This window comes from Aspergillus alliaceus, assembly GCF_009176365.1.
Source record: "Aspergillus alliaceus strain CBS 536.65 unplaced genomic scaffold BDW43scaffold_81, whole genome shotgun sequence".
Lineage (NCBI taxonomy): Eukaryota > Fungi > Ascomycota > Eurotiomycetes > Eurotiales > Aspergillaceae > Aspergillus > Aspergillus alliaceus.
The window spans coordinates 76,625-93,216 of record NW_022474764.1 but is presented as its reverse complement, the minus strand read 5'-3'; the positions used below and the strand labels follow the sequence as shown (position 1 = coordinate 93,216).

General features: G+C 48.4%; 7 protein-coding genes across 7 annotated transcripts; 4 read left to right on the top strand and 3 right to left on the bottom strand.

The window, feature by feature from the left end:
- Positions 1-639: 639 nt before the first annotated feature.
- Positions 640-3,727, bottom strand: BDW43DRAFT_293791 (amino acid permease). The gene is made up of 3 exons (XM_032043866.1): positions 2,851-3,727; positions 2,686-2,797; positions 640-2,611 (listed from the first exon to the last, which is right to left on the bottom strand). The coding sequence occupies exons 1-3, from the start codon at positions 3,116-3,118 to the stop codon at positions 1,276-1,278; spliced, it is 1,716 nt and encodes a 571-aa protein (XP_031894431.1). The 5' UTR covers positions 3,119-3,727; the 3' UTR covers positions 640-1,275.
- Positions 3,728-3,757: 30 nt separating this feature from the next.
- Positions 3,758-5,113, bottom strand: BDW43DRAFT_293788 (cytochrome b-c1 complex subunit 10). The gene is made up of 5 exons (XM_032043865.1): positions 5,034-5,113; positions 4,812-4,879; positions 4,495-4,548; positions 4,278-4,425; positions 3,758-4,217 (listed from the first exon to the last, which is right to left on the bottom strand). The coding sequence occupies exons 1-5, from the start codon at positions 5,034-5,036 to the stop codon at positions 4,209-4,211; spliced, it is 282 nt and encodes a 93-aa protein (XP_031894430.1). The 5' UTR covers positions 5,037-5,113; the 3' UTR covers positions 3,758-4,208.
- A 707-nt stretch (positions 5,114-5,820) lies between these two features.
- BDW43DRAFT_293786 (putative disulfide isomerase) lies at positions 5,821-8,893 on the bottom strand. The gene is made up of 4 exons (XM_032043864.1): positions 8,356-8,893; positions 8,214-8,295; positions 6,628-8,151; positions 5,821-6,575 (listed from the first exon to the last, which is right to left on the bottom strand). The coding sequence occupies exons 1-4, from the start codon at positions 8,580-8,582 to the stop codon at positions 6,219-6,221; spliced, it is 2,190 nt and encodes a 729-aa protein (XP_031894429.1). The 5' UTR covers positions 8,583-8,893; the 3' UTR covers positions 5,821-6,218.
- A 95-nt stretch (positions 8,894-8,988) lies between these two features.
- BDW43DRAFT_293785 (complex I NDUFA5 subunit family protein) lies at positions 8,989-10,238 on the top strand. The gene is made up of 3 exons (XM_032043863.1): positions 8,989-9,648; positions 9,702-9,806; positions 9,867-10,238. Exons 1-3 carry the CDS (start codon positions 9,107-9,109, stop codon positions 9,934-9,936), a joined length of 717 nt encoding a protein of 238 aa, XP_031894428.1. The 5' UTR covers positions 8,989-9,106; the 3' UTR covers positions 9,937-10,238.
- Positions 10,239-10,605: 367 nt separating this feature from the next.
- BDW43DRAFT_316706 (coatomer subunit beta') lies at positions 10,606-13,509 on the top strand (the record flags this gene model as incomplete). The annotated part of the gene is made up of 6 exons (XM_032048370.1): positions 10,606-10,623; positions 10,739-10,801; positions 10,854-10,875; positions 10,938-10,969; positions 11,029-12,297; positions 12,355-13,509. The coding sequence occupies 6 exons, from the start codon at positions 10,606-10,608 to the stop codon at positions 13,507-13,509; spliced, it is 2,559 nt and encodes an 852-aa protein (XP_031894427.1).
- A 219-nt stretch (positions 13,510-13,728) lies between these two features.
- Positions 13,729-14,555, top strand: BDW43DRAFT_243497 (uncharacterized protein). Its single transcript, XM_032039706.1, has one exon. It carries the CDS (start codon positions 13,949-13,951, stop codon positions 14,399-14,401), a length of 453 nt encoding a protein of 150 aa, XP_031894426.1. The 5' UTR covers positions 13,729-13,948; the 3' UTR covers positions 14,402-14,555.
- Positions 14,556-15,173: 618 nt separating this feature from the next.
- On the top strand, positions 15,174-16,473 carry BDW43DRAFT_243664 (SUR7/PalI family protein). Its single transcript, XM_032039707.1, has 2 exons — positions 15,174-16,067; positions 16,140-16,473. Exons 1-2 carry the CDS (start codon positions 15,729-15,731, stop codon positions 16,425-16,427), a joined length of 627 nt encoding a protein of 208 aa, XP_031894425.1. The 5' UTR covers positions 15,174-15,728; the 3' UTR covers positions 16,428-16,473.
- Positions 16,474-16,592: the final 119 nt, after the last annotated feature.

Sequence of the window (16,592 nt, the reverse complement as noted above, 5' to 3'; positions counted from 1 at the left end):
CACAATATGCAAGGCATATGGGTCGAGAAAGATATGACGCACGTATTACCATCTGTGCAGGGTACATAAAAAGGTCCAGATCCGGCGCAGGGTGATATCATGCGGCCGGACTAGTACCAGGTACCTCAGAACAAGGTACTGAACTGGAAGGGCTTGTGCGCAAGGCTAATGACGCGATGCAAGGACGGTGCAGATGGAGGCGTGCCGCTGATAGGTCAGGACATGTCTGCTTGCATCGGACTTATCCGCTGTGATGTATGTGTATATCAGGATCGATTGGTCTGAGTAGGTGTATGTGTACGGGATCGATTCTGATCTCTCATGCTGTGAAGGCGCTGCTTTTGACAGACGTTATAGGACAGCCGAGGTAGTTTGCCTAGGGACTTTTGTTTTGCTTCGGGGTAGAATTAGAGTATGTGCCCTGAGATCTCTGATGATATCCGTGGAATCGGAGTTTCCCACGCTCAACAGAAATACCGGGGGGTTTTTTAATGTGAGGTTATTTAAGGGACCTGGATGTACTCTGGTTTGGATAACATGGACACGGCTCAGAAGGTATCCCGGTTAATGTCCATCTAGTACAGACGTTGTTCGCGACTAGGTCTCTCTATATGGCTATGACTGCGACACAAAGAAGATATAAATAATAGTCCTGCATATGATAGGATGTAAAGAAGGTAGGGTTGGCAGTAATATCCTATCACTCTATGTTATCAAGTAGTAACAGAGATTGTATATAGATTGTTAGCCAACAAAGAAACGAATGGAGAAAGAAAAGGACAACGGTTAGAAATCCTAGTTGCTCTGGACAGGAACAATGGACTGATACATTCCTCGTAACCGCATACTCCCAGGAACAAGGCAATATCGACAGACCTAATTCATAAGAATAAGCGGACGTTGACAAATTGCTACTCTCGGTGTTTACCAGCAAGGTCTCCAGGGTGCGATATCAGCATCGAGGCGGCGAATAAAGCCTGGCCCACGCAACTTGTGGCGTTGTCCTGCTTAGTGCATTGTGACCTGTTTAATCTGGCGGCTCATCTTGTTACACAACGATCTACCAGTGGCAGTAGATGATCATTGTTTCAACTTGAGATCCGTCTGCAGATTGATATCATACATTTCAGAACATCGGCGGGTATTGAGAAGAAAAAAACCGATACTAGTCAATCTGATATACCAAGCCAGGCTGATACTCCGCCACCGTGTGTGATATAGAAGAAATATGAAAGCGATAATATACACATACAATTCCGTAAATAGGCTCCGATTCTAGCCCTGGCTTCGGTGCGATCCGCTTGACGTATCTATTACTTCGCCGCCACCGATCCCCACATCCACAATAACGGGCCTCTCCTCCTCCACGGGGTGGATGGCGTGCTCCACATTGACCTTTGGACCCTTGAACCACTTGTGCGCATCCACTACCCACCAGATACTCACCGCCAGCATCGGAGCGCCCCAGACGAGACACGTCCAATTCATTAGATTCGGCGTCAGGTGGCTTCCCGTTACACTGGGAAGGCACAGAATCGGCACCATCAGCAGCACAAAGAACACGCCCATTCCTCCAATGTACGGACCAAATGGCCCCAAGTGCCATGGCCCTCGGCGGAAACGGTTGCCAACGAAGAATACCCGGATGCAAATAGGAATAGCAAAGGCAACAAACTGTGCAATGGCGCCGATGGAGAATAATGCACCAATTGCGACATCTCCGGCGAGGATCAAGAGGCACATGAGGACCCCGATGACGGCGTTCATGATGACAGCGTTCACGGGCGTTTGGGTGCGGCTGTCGACTTTTTTCCAGACCTTTGATAAGGGAAAACAATCATCACGAGCATAGGCGTATGTCACTCGTGATGCGGCTACCATGCATCCTTGGCCCATCGAGAAGCCGCAGATAATAGTTAATGCGAGGATTGCTAGAGCGGTTCTTTTCGGCATCACCTGGAGCAGGTATGATGCCCATGGCTGTCCGAGATCCGAGTTCAGCACCGCATCAATGTCAATGACGGTGTAGGCTACCGCAAGCTGCAAAAACCATCCCATCAAGCCTCCGACGCCCGATGTCATGACAATGGCCCGCGGGGAGGCGATGTTCGCATTGGAACATTCTTCGCTCAGATGGAACGGAGAATCATACCCAGACATCGTCCATATAACACCGACAAAGGTCATAAGCACTGCCACTCCATCTGGGTAGTCAGTTAAATTGGTAATTGTGCCCCATACTTCCTTGGACGGTGTGAACTTGGGCTCATTCTTTGTTCCTGCGGGGATGGCGATGATGACGGTGATGAGTGCAAACATGTTGAATGTTGAGCCCCACGAGTTGAATTGCGCAACCCGTTTTGTTGGCATGCTACTGATTGCCGCGTGGATTATCATAATAAGCGTGGTAAGGAGGAATGTCTGCCAGGAGGTAGGAACGTAGTCTGGATTCTCTACCGACGCCGCAGCTAGGATCATCGCTGATAGCGAATAATCGACCGACGGTGCTGCTGTAATTTGCCCAATCCAGTTGGACCAGCCAGTGATCCACGCCGCGAAGGGTCCGTACCCGGGGGGTGCGAGTACTGCAGCAGCATAGTAGAGCCCACCGCTGGTGAGGTTAGTTTCCAATCAAAGCATACCGAGCCAGTATTTTGGGGTGCGAAGATAATTAGATGGACGTACCTTGTTGGCATCGCTGAGCACAGTTCGGCCATCGACATGGCAACACACTGGATAAACAGCATGGCAATGATCCACCCCCAAACCATGCCTGCTGTTCCTGCATATCCCATCCCTGGACGGATGTCAGCTGGTCACACAGTACACATGGGAGTGGGCAATAGCTACCATAATATATAGTGCTTGCAAATGACGGGAGCAGCCCAAGTACGGCAAAGCTGACGCAGAAAGTCGTCCATAACGAGAACTCCCGCTTAAACTCTTGTTTGTACCCCAAGGCCACAATCACCCTCTCGTCCGCATTCATTGGATAGTCGGTATAGGGTACGTCGCCATTTGGCAACACCGTCGTGACGGGGTCATGGTGGACATCCTTGTATAAGGATCCCTTTGAGATTGTCTTATCTAAGGGTGTTGACTTGCCTACAGAAGACATGCTGATGGTGACGATACCTTTTCCCCCTTAATAAAATTAGATGGGCCTTAGTGATATACCCTTTTCCTCCCTCTAGCAGACAGAGAGACAAGGTAAGCTGCACAAGCGGAGGGTATCGGACTCTCAGGTATGCCAATCTGATCGCGGGAGTTTCCGCAAAGGTCAGACACAATGCGGTGTCACTACTGGAAACTTGTTTAGCGACACCATCCACAGGAAACTGCCGGAGGAAGGGGGAAAAAGAAGAATATATGTATGTACGTCAAGGACTAGGGTTGTGTATATTAGCGTCGCTATGTACTCTGCACGGGGGATGTATACTCTATCGCCCCTCCTTTTAGGGCAACAAGTATGATTGCGGAATGCATCCCCTTTGGCTGATACTAGTTCTAGCCGATAACTATGGTTTGCGAATGAATGAGATGGGATGATGAAGCTGGGGGAGGAACTGCAGGTGGGGAAATGAAGGTTGCTTGGCACCAGGTCACACTCTCATTCATCATGCAGTCTTAGCTTCGGTCTACTCTTCCGCGATTCAGAGCTCAGTCCATACTCAGCAGGGCAGTTTCAGGCGGCGCCAGTTCACTCCTTGTCCAGTAAGGGGCCAAAGCCACCGTTCTCTTATCAGCCGGGAGTGGTGGCGTTTCGGCGAATGTTCAAGGTCTGATAAGCATCAAGATAAAGGAACCGGAACCATTCTTATTCGACGCGATATCTGTTGTAATTGTTGTACATCGTAATCATAGGTTGGACTTGCCCTTATGGGTAACCCTAACAACGGTTCTGACTGTGTATCACCTACTACCTAAATCCTGCAAGGATATATAGTGAGTGTGATATAAGTGGCTAGCAAGAATGATTGCTTTCACCACCCTTGCCCCGTCGGGAACTAATATCTACCCAAAAGAGCCAACGGAAGTGATAATAATTAAGGAGGCGTGTCTATGTGCTGTCACAATTCATCGCTATTCTACACAGTCCAGAACCGACTCCTTCCTCCACTATATAGCTGATAGGGAGTGTATGCGCAAAGCATGAGAAATCCCTTGCGAGTAGGATAGGGTGGATGGATCGTACTTCGTGAGGAAATTTAGAAGGGCTACGCAAATGTCAGCATCTCAATTTTCCCGAGTCGGGTATATCGGATCGGGGTACATACGTTGTCCTCGGGGGCGATGGAGCGGTCGAAGTACTGATCGAAGAAGGGAAATTGACGCAGGACATCGTTGCGGACACGGGGCACTTCACCGAAGAAGAAGAGGGCGAAGATACCAGCGCTGACGCCGAAAGTGGCGGCAATCTGAGCACTGTGTTCACAACACAATTAGTATGATTAAACCGGGAAATGGGATATAATATAAACAAGTGCGACTCACTATCTGGTGGCAGCGCCAGCTGTCAGACCGTGGTAGTTGAGAGGAGTGGTGTACCTGGAGATTATCAAAAATTCGAATTAGCAAGAAAGCTACCACCCTGCGTGCTCCATAATTCCATCTGGCTCTGCCGGTCGACACCTGTATATGTTCTCGATCACAGCCAGGCGGGTTGGGCTTCATCTGCTGATCGGACCTCTGGAGGCGAGGGCTGAGAGATCGAGCATTTTGTAATCGAATCCCAGCCTAGCGAAAAGGCATAACTCCGTGTATGTTTCCGGAAGAAGACGTTGAGAATGGCAAGTTCGGGGAGATCTCACTTGGGAGCAAAGGGAGAGCGGTAGGCACCAGCAGTCTGGGCCGCAGCACGACGAATGGTCTGAGAGAACTATAGACATGAAGAATGTTATCAATTGACGATCTCATACGCCATATGCGTTCTCTCGGCCCATGGTGCGATTGGACGCCGTGAGAGTTTGAGCCCTGCAGTGGGCTTCAACCCATATAATTCGGGAGGATATTCCGGAGTATAAGACACATACCATTTTGTTTATAGCCTTACAAAGATATTCTAAAACAAGAATTGTTCTAGCAAAGTGATGATTGACAGCAGCAACTGAGATTCAAGAGAGTCGACGAAAACCGGGAGACTCCGCGACGTTCACAATGCTTGCGGCAACCCGGCGGCCAATCACCATCCGCCAATTGCCCATCACGTGAAGCGACTTTGCCGTCGAATCAGAAGTTAGATTTTACATTTCAATAGACCTAAGTAAGTTAACTAACTAGTTAACGTAATCAACCACCGAACCGCCCATTTCCACCGAGCCGCCATCTGCTGTTTTCTATATAGAATGGCACTTGTTATAATCTTAATATCTCAACAACCAGACATGGTAGAGATCTAAAATTTAAAATACACATTAATATTCTACTATAGATATACATACTAAGTGGTGGAGTCCTTGAATTAGATAATATATCATATATTAGGAACTGTACCTATATTTTTTCTATATTCTTGTATACAAAGTTTTAAAAAAATTATTAAAAATATTTAAAAATAAATAGTGTCTTGGTATAGTCTACATTAATATTTCAATTAAGTATTAGCCTATAATTATCTGTAGTTGTTAAGATATCAGAGTTATAAAAAGTGCTATTTTATATGGAAAACAGCAGATGGCGGCTCGGTGGAAATGGCGGTTCGGTGGTTGATTACGTTAATCAATGCTGCTTAGTAATAATAACAACAACAACTAATTAACGTTAACTACTACTACCACATCTGAGCTTCATCCATTGTATAGGACTGAGATATTACACAGTACTATGCTTGCTAGCACCTAAATAATACGACAACGTCATTATTACTTACAGCCCGGCCGGCCACTCATCCTACGCTAACCATCGTCTGTCTGTCTATGGGGAAACGTGAAAAGTGCTTGGTTAATGCGATCTGTAGAGTAGTACTCGTAAAAGAAATTAGAGGAGCTTGCCTACCGGACAACTCGCCCTAACGCCACTCGAACCAGGAGATGTATGCGAGAAATGGAATGAGATATATGAAGGGCATCATCGATATCAAGATATAGCACACATTTAGAAACATTACAAATCCAATAAAAACCCAGGTGAAATAAACGCGAAAGTAAAGGGGACGGTAAGAAAAGCCAAAGGAGAATATAATAACTGTACAAATAATAATCCAGCGTCTTCCGACCAACCTAGTCGACCTTCCCAGTGGAACCACCGTTCAATAGACCTTCCTTCCCGTCGAGGTGGAAGAAACCGTTGCTGCCGCCAGTAACACCAAGGATGCCACCGCGGCCAGCACGTCGGCCTCTTGCTCGAGCCAAGAAAGTTGCCCCAAGAACAGAGACGACCAGGATGAGGACGAAGAGAATGGGGTGGCTGACAATGAAGGACCGGGCGAAGAAAAAGATAGACTCAAAAGTACCAACCGTGGACTTCGGTGTCAACTTAGGAGAATTAGCGATCACAAGAGGAATGGTTTCGAGAATCGAGGTGCGAGAGGCCAGAATAGGGGCCCCGCTAGAAGATGAATCCCAGTACCGGCGGTTCTAGCCAGGTTAGCTTCGAAATCCACGTTCCTGTTGTGAAGATAATACTTACATCATGATCGTTGATGATCACTCGCTCCCCATTGGCCACATCAATGCCATAGGTATTTCTCAACCACCGTTCCCAGAAGTCGCCGTCAACCCAAGCGAACCCGACTTGTTTCTTGTCGTCTTCACGAATGGTAATGCGCATGTTTTTAGCAGCCCGCAGCGCGCGCTGGTCGTTACGATCTTCAGCCTCCTCAATCCGAAGCTGTTTGGAGTCCCGAAGTTCTGCCCGCTCCAGTTGGAACAGCTGAACCTGCTTATCCATCCATTCGAGAGCTGCACTCTTCAGCTCCCGCTTTGACTGCAAGAATTCGTCCGAGCGTCCCCGGCTCAGGATTCCGAGAACCACGTACCTGCCATCCATGATTTCCTGCGCATTGGAGGCGGTTAATTCTGGGACAATGGGTAGCCACACAGTGCGCATCCATTCTAGGATCTGTCGGAAGTCTCGCATATCCTTGGGTGCAATTGGGGTATAGTAATTGGCTCGTCCATCTCGGACAACAAGAAGACGGGGCCACGTGGAGATCTTGAATCGTTCAGCTAGGGCTGCACTGTTTGTTTTGACAAGTCGTCCATGACCAATCAAGCTGAGAGTCAGGCGCTCCAGAGCTTCAAAATCTTCCGAGGTTGTCGCGAGGTCATAGAAGTACAAGAAGATGACTTCTTCCTTCTCCTCCAGATCCTTGAAGGAAGTTGCGTCAACATCCTGAACACCCAAGCCTACATCCACTGCCTTTTTGGCGTAATTGACTAGATCGCCTAAGCCTCGAAGACCGTTGTACTCGACCCTTTCACCCCCCCGGAAGAAATACATTGTGGGGAAAGCCGATACATGAGCGTCCTTGCAAAGTCTAGGCTCATCGTCGCAGTTCACTTCTCCGATGTTAAGGACGTTTTGCATCTCTTTGGCCATTTGCTGCCAATTAGGGGCAAGTGCTTGGCAGTGATGGCACCATGGGGCATAGAATTTGACAAACCAGGGATCCTGAGTGGTCGTGACAAGCTTCTGGAAGCTCTCAGCTGTGAGCGGTACAGAGATCCCTTGGGGATTCGCTGGACCTCCTTTCGGCTTTGACTTCGGCTTGGATACGGTAGTTTTCATGGAAGATGCATCCTCTGCCGATGTTTGCTCGTTGTGCTTTTCACCGGCCTTTGCGCCTGCCTCGGGATCCTTGTCTTTAGCAGCAGGTGTCTCCGGCTCAGCCTTCGTATCCACGCCCTTGGCGCCTGGCTTCGGTAGATTAACTCCCTTCGCAGGTCGAGATCCCGGTTTGATCGATTCCAGCTTGTCCTCAACGTATTCGCTCAAGCCCTCCATCGATTTCTTTCCCGAATATTCCTCTACCCGTTCGCCATTGTTATAGAGCGAGAATGTCGGAAAGTACTTGACGTCTAACTTCTTGCAAAGGTCGCCATAGGCCTGGCAGTTCATCGATGCGAAATGGAAATTGTAGAAGCCGTGGAAGGAGTTCAGGGACTTAGTGTCAGATGGCTTCGAAGAGGAGGAGGACAAAGGATCCGACGTCTACCATCTGTTAGCAGGACTGAACGAGAACGGCTCCCGATCGACATGAGCGTAGCACTTACATAGTAGAATTCGTAGAGAGTCTGCCATGCTGGGGCAATCTGTTGACAATGCGGACAAGCGGGAGAGTATTGCTTAACGAACCTGGGATATATTAGCGCTCAGGAAAGATGACTAGACATTGATGTGAAAAAGGGTTCTGACCAGTAGCCGTCTTTAATAGCTTCTTCGAAGTTATCAGGCGTCAGCTCCTTCATGGGAGGTACTTCAATGCCATTGAAGGTAGTAGACAGAGTAGCGGGGTCGACAGGATCGTCGGCTCTCTTCACAAGTCGACCATTTCTGGATTCGAGAGTCTTGTCGGCAGCAAGAGCGAGAGTGGGGATAGAGAATAACGACAGAAGCGAATACGTCAGTAAGGATGGCCTCATGATGGCTGCAGGTCAAGGTCCTGGACCTTGAGACGATATTCTTGCGAAATAATGAAGTGAAAATAGGAAACAAAAATCGAGGGCGATTGCCAATGAAATTACGGGTGGCACATGAAGACGTAGACTGAGTATCGAAATGCGGGTCAGTGGCCACAGAACCAAGTCGGGACGAACCACTGCAGGGGAAGCGGTTTAACAATTGAAGAAGGCGATTATCTTCAGAGTAGGGGAGAAATACTGCGGAATAAACCCGCAGGTTCCAAGACGGAGGATGGACTTTACGGGTGAGAATGGGAGAACCCCTAAGCGCGGAGAGATCGATAAGTTTAGTTCAAGTTAGTTCCTTCAGATGAAAGTGGCCGGAACGCCTTGCTGGAATCTTTGTTTCTCCGCCTCCCGACGGAACCTCAACTTCTCTCCCGAAGTCAATGACAACGTGAGACTAAAATACATTGCCTACCATTGGCCCTAATACCATTCACCTTTTTGGGTCAATTCCTTTTTTTTTATACCCTCAGAGCACAATGAGGTCCACATTACGATTGCTAGCGAACGTCAAGCCGGCTCGGTACCTAGAGCCTTTCGCTCCCACCGGCTTGACCGGCCTTGTCACTCATCCCAGTCCCCGCCCAACTTTGATCTATCTCTACACAACTACCCTACAGAAGCTGAATGCCTTCCCCGAGTCTTCCGCCTATCGCCAGTCCACCGAGGCATTGACCCGCCACCGCCTGCAAATCGTTGAGTCTACGAAACCTCCTGGTTATGAGGCTTGGTTGGAGCGTGTGAAGAAGGCCATTGGTACTGAACCCGAGCGGTTCGCTTCGCTTCTTCGCCCGGATGGCTCGTACGCGGCGGCTATGCGCGATGATGGAAGCGACAACCCTCGTGGTGAGGAATGGGATGGAGAAGCTCTTGAGGAGACTAGTGAAGGTCCTGCTCGTACTCCGGAAGAAGAAGCTCGCTGGCATCAGGCCATCGAGGACTCCACCAAAGCAGAGAGGGAGTCTGACTTCCAAACCCACGCCATTAAGTGGGAGAACGAGCCCGCTTTGGAAGCAGAGCAGTACGTTTGCATGATGCCCTTCATTAGAAAACAGAACTAATGACCGACACTAGGGTTGCCGAGATTGAGAAACAAATTGGCGCCGGCCTCCTTGAGGAGGTTATTCAGGTTGCTGAGGGCGAATTGAAGCTTGTTGACGAGTTGTACAAGTCTAAGGTGTAAGTTCTATACCCACCGGGGAGCTTATTAATACTGGAAAAATACTAACACTCAACCAGTTGGGAGGAACTAGAGGAAAAGCCCAGCCCTGGCCAGTGGTCCTACTTTGAGCGCAAAGACTCTGCATAGAGGCTGACTCGGATGAATTAAAAGACTTGTTCATCTCTATGATCCATAACCCCCTTGTATTTATTAGCCGACGCGTGTCAAATGGAAAGGGACGCTACCTTGGCAAAATTATATCCATTATTAGAAGTTTCATGTCTTTATGCCCTATACAGCAACCATCTCTTGCGTAATAGACCAACTTGGCTGATTGTTGACGGTTCGGCACACCCATAAGCGATGGTGACGACCAAGCTGTGGTGGTCTTGTAAGTAAGACACTATTCCTTTTGGATGAGCAGGATATATGCGTGAAACGAATTGGACGGATAGCCCTTGAATATACAATATTCGAAGAATGTATATAAACGGATCTCTGATATCTCGTATGGAGCCTAGAATCGTAGGCGGTGAGGGGTCCATGTCGCCTAACCCAATTATAGGTAGATTAGTAGCTGGCGGGATTCCGTCTCCTTGTGGACACATCGCTGCCGAGTCCCTGAACATCTACTTTGGTAACCTACAGGCCATTCCGGTCGTGGATTTCCTTATTTTTCTGTGTTATTAATAAATACTTTCAAGGGAAGCTTATCTGCAACCCTGGGCTGGGCTGTCTACACGGCTCGTGGCCTGGCTTCTCCCCCTCCGCACCCGACGCCGCAAATAATCGCGACATTCTCCTTCCCCACACAACATGAGGCTGGATATCAAGGTACGCCGTGCATTTTTAGGAATCAATATCCCCGCGGAAGAAGCGTGCACAGCATGATTTGACTGTCGGTTGAAGAGAGATTGCATTGTTGCTGACCATTTTTATAACACAACAGAGACAGCTCTTTGCTCGTTCAGAGCGGGTAAAGGGCATTGATTTCCATCCAACGGAACCATGGGTGAGTGCTTTTGCGATTCCAAATGGTTAATATTATACTAACTGGGCCTTAGATCCTGACAACTCTATACAGCGGTTCGTGGAGAGATCTGATTCCAAACAGTCTCCGGGTTGTATGCGCTAATCAGGATTCACAGGTCACGTATACATTTGGTCTTACGAGACTCAGGTAAGTGTTTAGACAGTGCCATTGCACTCAATTCTCTTCTGACCGACAACTCGCTCCAGTCAATCATTAAAACCTTCGAACTTACCGACGTCCCTGTACGAGCCGGTCGATTTATTGCCCGCAAAAACTGGATCGTTTGCGGCTCAGATGACTTCCAACTCCGTGTATACAATTACAACACTTCTGAGAAGATTGCCTCGTTTGAGGCCCATCCAGACTATATTCGTTCAATCGCCGTTCACCCGACCCAACCTTTTGTTCTTACCGCTTCCGATGACATGACAATTAAGCTCTGGGATTGGGAGAAAGGTTGGAAGTGTGTCCAGGTATACGAAGGTCACGCCCATTATGTGATGGGACTGTCTATTAATCCCAAGGACACAAATACATTTGCATCTGCGTGCTTGGATCGGACCGTCAAGATCTGGAGTCTTGGTTCTCCGCATGCCAACTTCACATTGGAGGCCCACGAGACGAAGGGCGTTAACTATGTCGACTACTACCCACAAGCCGACAAACCCTACCTTCTCACCACCTCAGATGATAAGACCGTTAAGATCTGGGATTACACCACAAAGGCGCTCATTGCGACATTGGAAGGACACACAAGTAATGTTTCCTTTGCGTGTTATCATCCGGAACTGCCAGTGATTATCTCGGGATCCGAGGATGGAACTATCAAGATCTGGCACGCAAACACATACCGATTGGAGCAATCGCTAAGCTATGGCTTAGAAAGAGCTTGGTGTATCTCATACCAGCGTGGTAGACAGGGCATTGCAATGGGTTTTGACGATGGTGCTGTGGTTGTGAAAATGGGTCGCGAGGAACCAGCTGTCTCTATGGATGGATCGGGAAAGATTATCTGGGCAAGACACAATGAAGTGGTTTCAACAGTCATCAAAGGTGGCGACGCTACTGTTAAGGATGGCACACCGCTGTCCTTACCGACAAAGGAGCTGGGCTCATGTGAAATCTACCCGCAAACACTATCGCACTCTCCCAATGGTCGTTTCGTTTCAGTATGCGGTGATGGGGAGTATATCATCTACACTGCCCTTGCCTGGAGAAATAAGGCATTCGGGCAAGCACTTGATTTTGCCTGGGGCTCGAAGGATAACAGCAATGACTATGCTATCCGCGAGTCCCCAACAAGTGTCAAGATCTTTAGGAACTTCAAGGAAGTCAGCGGTGGCCTCGATGTTGGCTTCCAAGCCGAAGGCCTCACAGATGGCGTGCTTCTTGGGGTTAAAGGACAGGGAGGCATTGGTATGTTCGATTGGGAAACGGGAAATCTAGTCCGTCGCATTGAAGTCGACCCCAAAGCTGTAAGAATTATCCGAAAGATGTCCCATTAAGATACCAGCCACTCAAAATGTTTCTAGGTTTACTGGTCTGAGTCTGGAGAGTTGGTCACCCTTGCTTGTGAGGATTCTTTCTACGTGCTTCGATTCTCAAGGGAGAACTATATCAACGGCCTGAATGAGGGTGATGCCGATGAGGACGGTGTTGAGTCGGCATTCGAAGTCGTCACTGATGTCAATGAGACTGTCAGGACAGGCCAGTGGGTTGGGGATTGCTTTATTTACACGAACTCGACGAACCGCTTGAACTACCTTGTTGGTGATCAGACCTACACTATCTCTCACTTCGACCAAGCAATGTACGTCCTCGGCTACTTGCCCCGCGATGGCAGGGTTTACATTGCCGATAAGGATGTCAACGTTGTTTCATTTGGTCTCTCACTTAGCATGGTCGAATATCAGACCGTGGTTCTGCGTGGAGACATGGACATGGCAGCAGAACTGCTGAAGGATATCCCGCAGGATCAGATCAACAAGGTTGCGCGGTTCCTGGAAGGCCAGGGCTACAAGGACATGGCTCTCGAAGTCGCCACTGACCCCGAGCACCGTTTTGACCTTGCTCTTTCGCTCAACAATCTCGACATTGCCCTTGAGATCGCTCGTGAGGCTAATGTTGAACATAAGTGGAAGACTGTCGGTGATGCTGCCCTAGCAGGATGGAATCTGGCTTTGGCCCAGGAGTGCTTCACCAATGCCAAGGATGTTGGCTCCCTCCTGCTTTTGCACACAGCCAGTGGCAACAAGGAGGGTCTCCGCAACCTCGCCGGGCAAGCATCTGAGGCTGGCCTCCACAATGTTGCTTTCTCCACCCTGTGGTCTCTCGGTGATATTGATGGCTGCATCGATCTCCTCGTGCGGACCAACCGTTTCGCGGAAGCTGTCCTCTTCACACAAACCTACAAGCCATCCCGGGCCCCCGTGCTCGTGGTTCAGTGGAAGCAGTCGTTGGAGCAGTCTGGAAAGACGAAGATCGCCCGCCTGATCGGCGTCCCTCCCGGTGCCCCCGATGCTACTTCCGATGACGACCTCTTCCCAGAATGGGATGAGTACCTTCGTCTGGAAAAGGAAGGCGTTGTTCCCGAACCCCCTTCATCAGAATCCCTCATCGACGTCAACGATGGTGAAGAGACCGAGCCAGCAGCCAATGGAGCTCCAGAAGTCGAAGCCGAAGCATGAATATAATCACGGGTTGAAGTAAGGTGGGGTTGTATCTAAGTGGTGCGCTATGGACAGTTTTGAATGACAGTTTGTATGCGCAGAGGGAATTCTTACTGGGTTCATGTATTGACACGTGTTGGGTGAGATTCTCTATCTATTATTACTATTACCTTATTGTTCTAGAGTTGTTTGCTTCTATCAATTTCTTCCACTTCGAAACCTTTGCTCGCTATGACTGAAAATATATTTATATCTCCTATCTTAGCAAGTTTGTAGACATTTCCGATAAGGCAAGCCAGAGGAAAGTCTCCGTAAAGATCTATTCAATTGACAGTGATGGGTCTCCTAAGTCTAGGCAGATGCACACACCATGGGGGAAATGATTCTAGGCCTATACTTCGCAAGCCTAGTTTAATTCAAAAGATCTATACATTAAATCCCTACGACCATCTAAAATATGAAAAAGCGTCGAGAACAACATCTACGAGTAGGGAATATCACCCTCCATCCCCTAAGTAAAACTCGAATAAAAATATCTACCTTACCACCTTCCTTTGAAAAATACCTTATTAAAGCAATGCAAGACCCAAACAAAACCCAAACTATATTTACTAACACCAGCTCACCGACCCTACCATTCGGTCCAGCCACAACTCGGAGCAGTCACCGGTGCCTGCGTGCAATGGTTGCATGGTTAATCGGCCCATCGGTAACTAGGATCTACCTGGCGCCACCTCGGCCTCCCACCTCTTTGGGTGGCGAGTTATCGGGCCCGGACATTTTATGTGTCAGCGGCATGGTGATATGTCTTGGTATCTGGGCTTTTATTACAAATATAGGGGCTGTGCAGTATTTGTGGAGGCCTATTGTGTTAGATAGCAGGGGATTGGGTTGGATACTTGGATTATGATGTAGAATTGCCAAAGTCTACGTAGGTAGTTGAGGTTTCGGTGGCCGATAACCCTAGTTAGATTGGGGAGAATGCGGATGAGGTAATACATCGTGTGCGTTTATTTACTGCAGAGATTAGGGTGCTGTCTGGGTTAGAAGGGAGTTTTCGGTCTACTAGGATGTACCTTTTTTTTAGAGGGGTTTGTTGAACGGAGGGTAAAAATTTGATCATCATTGTATTTCATTTGTTATGGTTTGGAGATTCGGGATGGGGTGTTCTGAGTACGTCAAGGGGTATATAAGTATTGTACCCGATGAGGTTGTTAATTAGCAAGAATTTGAACTCAGACTTAGTATCAATGAGTTGTTGTAGGATTGAGATATAACTTGATAGGTGAGTGTACGTATAGGAACATTGTAGGCCTGCGGGCCAGAACGAAAGGATGACAGGAAAATAGTAAGAGATATGAGGTCAGAAGCTCTAAGGTTGCAATCAAGAATTCTTACCCCTTTCCATATTCTGAAACAGGCTTTCTGAATTAGATGTGGCTGGAGACTGGACATCTCTATCTATACTACCTTTTGAGGCTTAGTAGGGCCAGTAGAATGGTCAGATGCGACCCTGCATAAGGGACATCAGCCAACAATGATCTAGCCTTGCGGCGAGGAATTCCCCACAATTAAGACCGACGTAAAGTAGGTGTAGCTTGCTTTATTCCTTGTACCTTGCCGACGAGCATACCGGACGCTGGCGCGCGCATTCCCCAGATCGGCTGGAGCCTATCGCAGTACTATCGTCTCCACCCCGGCGTTTATATCCGAACATTCCTTCTGCAGGTCCTGAAGATCGATCTAGCCAATTAAATCGATTAGCCCTCTCTTCCGAATCGCTGAGAAGGGCTATCGGCTGCTCATTTGGCTTGAGGAGGGGTTGGATCGTAGCATGTCTTTAGCAGCCGAACTATGGACGAATGCTGGCCATCCCAAAGAATGGTGACCAGCACAGGAGGCTCTTCAGCTCAAAACTTATGTATATACCATGATGCCACGACTTGGTCTGATAGAGTTTAAGACCGGATATGCTATGCGAAAAGTACTGCCACGAATATCAACACTAGAACGGGCAAAATGATCAATTGGTCCAACATCTTACCCACACTAACAGCGTTTATCGCCTTTATCCTGGGCATCCTATGCCTCTTTGCCGGGACCAAGACCAGCCTGTTATTAGATTCGGATGTGTTCACGGTTTGTTTAGCCCTCGTTACACCCATGGAATAAAAGGCATGGGCCTGGACTGACAACGATCAAAGATTTATACCACGAATATAGGCAATGGCACGGGGATGCGAGACTTTTATTCGATATATGTCATGTCCTACTGCGAGGGGTTTCTGAAAGCCGGGACTAAGAACTTGACGGGTTGTTCTCACCGTTCAGTACTGTTCTCCTTCAATGCGACAGAAGCGTTGACCCAGGATGCCGGAAATAATACCTCATTGTCCAGTCTCGGATGGCCGAGTTCCATCACCGACGATCTACGCGCATTCGGCGCTACTAGTAAAAGTATGGGGGCTTTCTACTGTATTGGGATTGGACTAGCGGGTCTGGTGGTCTTAATGAGGCTGTGGTTCGTGTTGATTAGAGGACCGCGACAGACGGTGGTAGAAGTTTCTTCTTTGATGGTAAGTGTCGGGCTTGGGGCCATGGTTTTGTTCTAGACCATGCTCAACCATTAACGCTAATCTGATCCACAGCTCAGTTTCATGATGTTCAGTATCCCGTCTATTATTGCAACAGTCATTGCGTTACAATTTGTTAGTCTCATCAATCGACACGGAAAGGAATCCGGTGTGACGGCCGGGTATGGACAGCAATTCTTAGGCATGACATGGGCAGCTGTCGGGTTGTTGTTAGTCGGAGGTATCGTCAGTTTACTTACGGTATTGGTTGACCGTGGCCGATCGGAAGACGCGGTGTGCGACCCGATGGCAGAACCGAAGATGGTGGCCGATGATTCGGACTCGGTAGAATCGAAACCCTAGGGGAAGGAGCTTAGAAGGGCACGGAAGGGAGAGGAATATCGGGACGGGATGGAAGGGTAAAACAAAAAGGGAAAGGGAAAGGGAAAATTAACTAAGGAAAACCAAGAGGACTAAAGAAGAGTAAGGAAGGAGACCGAATCGGGAGAGTGAATCTGGTTGCAAATA

Bases quoted from the DNA above. Each gene is read 5' to 3' on its own strand.
- BDW43DRAFT_293791 (XM_032043866.1), bottom strand. From the start codon at position 3,118: ATGTCTTCTGTAGGCAAGTCAACACCCTTAGATAAGACAATCTCAAAG. The intron at 2,798-2,850 runs GTAGCTATTGCC...ACATCCGTCCAG, and splicing joins TGCAAGCACTATATATTATG to GGATGGGATATGCAGGAACA. The intron at 2,612-2,685 runs GTACGTCCATCT...TAACCTCACCAG, and splicing joins TGCTCAGCGATGCCAACAAG to CGGTGGGCTCTACTATGCTG.
- BDW43DRAFT_293788 (XM_032043865.1), bottom strand. The intron at 4,549-4,811 runs GTGAGATCTCCC...GATAATCTCCAG, and splicing joins CGCTCTCCCTTTGCTCCCAA to GTACACCACTCCTCTCAACT. The intron at 4,426-4,494 runs GTGAGTCGCACT...TTGTGAACACAG, and splicing joins GCTGGCGCTGCCACCAGATA to TGCTCAGATTGCCGCCACTT.
- BDW43DRAFT_293786 (XM_032043864.1), bottom strand. From the start codon at position 8,582: ATGAGGCCATCCTTACTGACGTATTCGCTTCTGTCGTTATTCTCTATC. The intron at 8,296-8,355 runs GTCAGAACCCTT...AATATATCCCAG, and splicing joins GCTATTAAAGACGGCTACTG to GTTCGTTAAGCAATACTCTC. The intron at 6,576-6,627 runs GTAAGTATTATC...TAACCTGGCTAG, and splicing joins TGATCATCAACGATCATGAT to AACCGCCGGTACTGGGATTC.
- BDW43DRAFT_293785 (XM_032043863.1), top strand. From the start codon at position 9,107: ATGAGGTCCACATTACGATTGCTAGCGAACGTCAAGCCGGCTCGGTAC. The intron at 9,649-9,701 runs GTACGTTTGCAT...GACCGACACTAG, and splicing joins CCCGCTTTGGAAGCAGAGCA to GGTTGCCGAGATTGAGAAAC. The intron at 9,807-9,866 runs GTAAGTTCTATA...ACACTCAACCAG, and splicing joins GAGTTGTACAAGTCTAAGGT to TTGGGAGGAACTAGAGGAAA.
- BDW43DRAFT_243497 (XM_032039706.1), top strand. From the start codon at position 13,949: ATGAAAAAGCGTCGAGAACAACATCTACGAGTAGGGAATATCACCCTC.
- BDW43DRAFT_243664 (XM_032039707.1), top strand. From the start codon at position 15,729: ATGCGAGACTTTTATTCGATATATGTCATGTCCTACTGCGAGGGGTTT. The intron at 16,068-16,139 runs GTAAGTGTCGGG...TCTGATCCACAG, and splicing joins TAGAAGTTTCTTCTTTGATG to CTCAGTTTCATGATGTTCAG.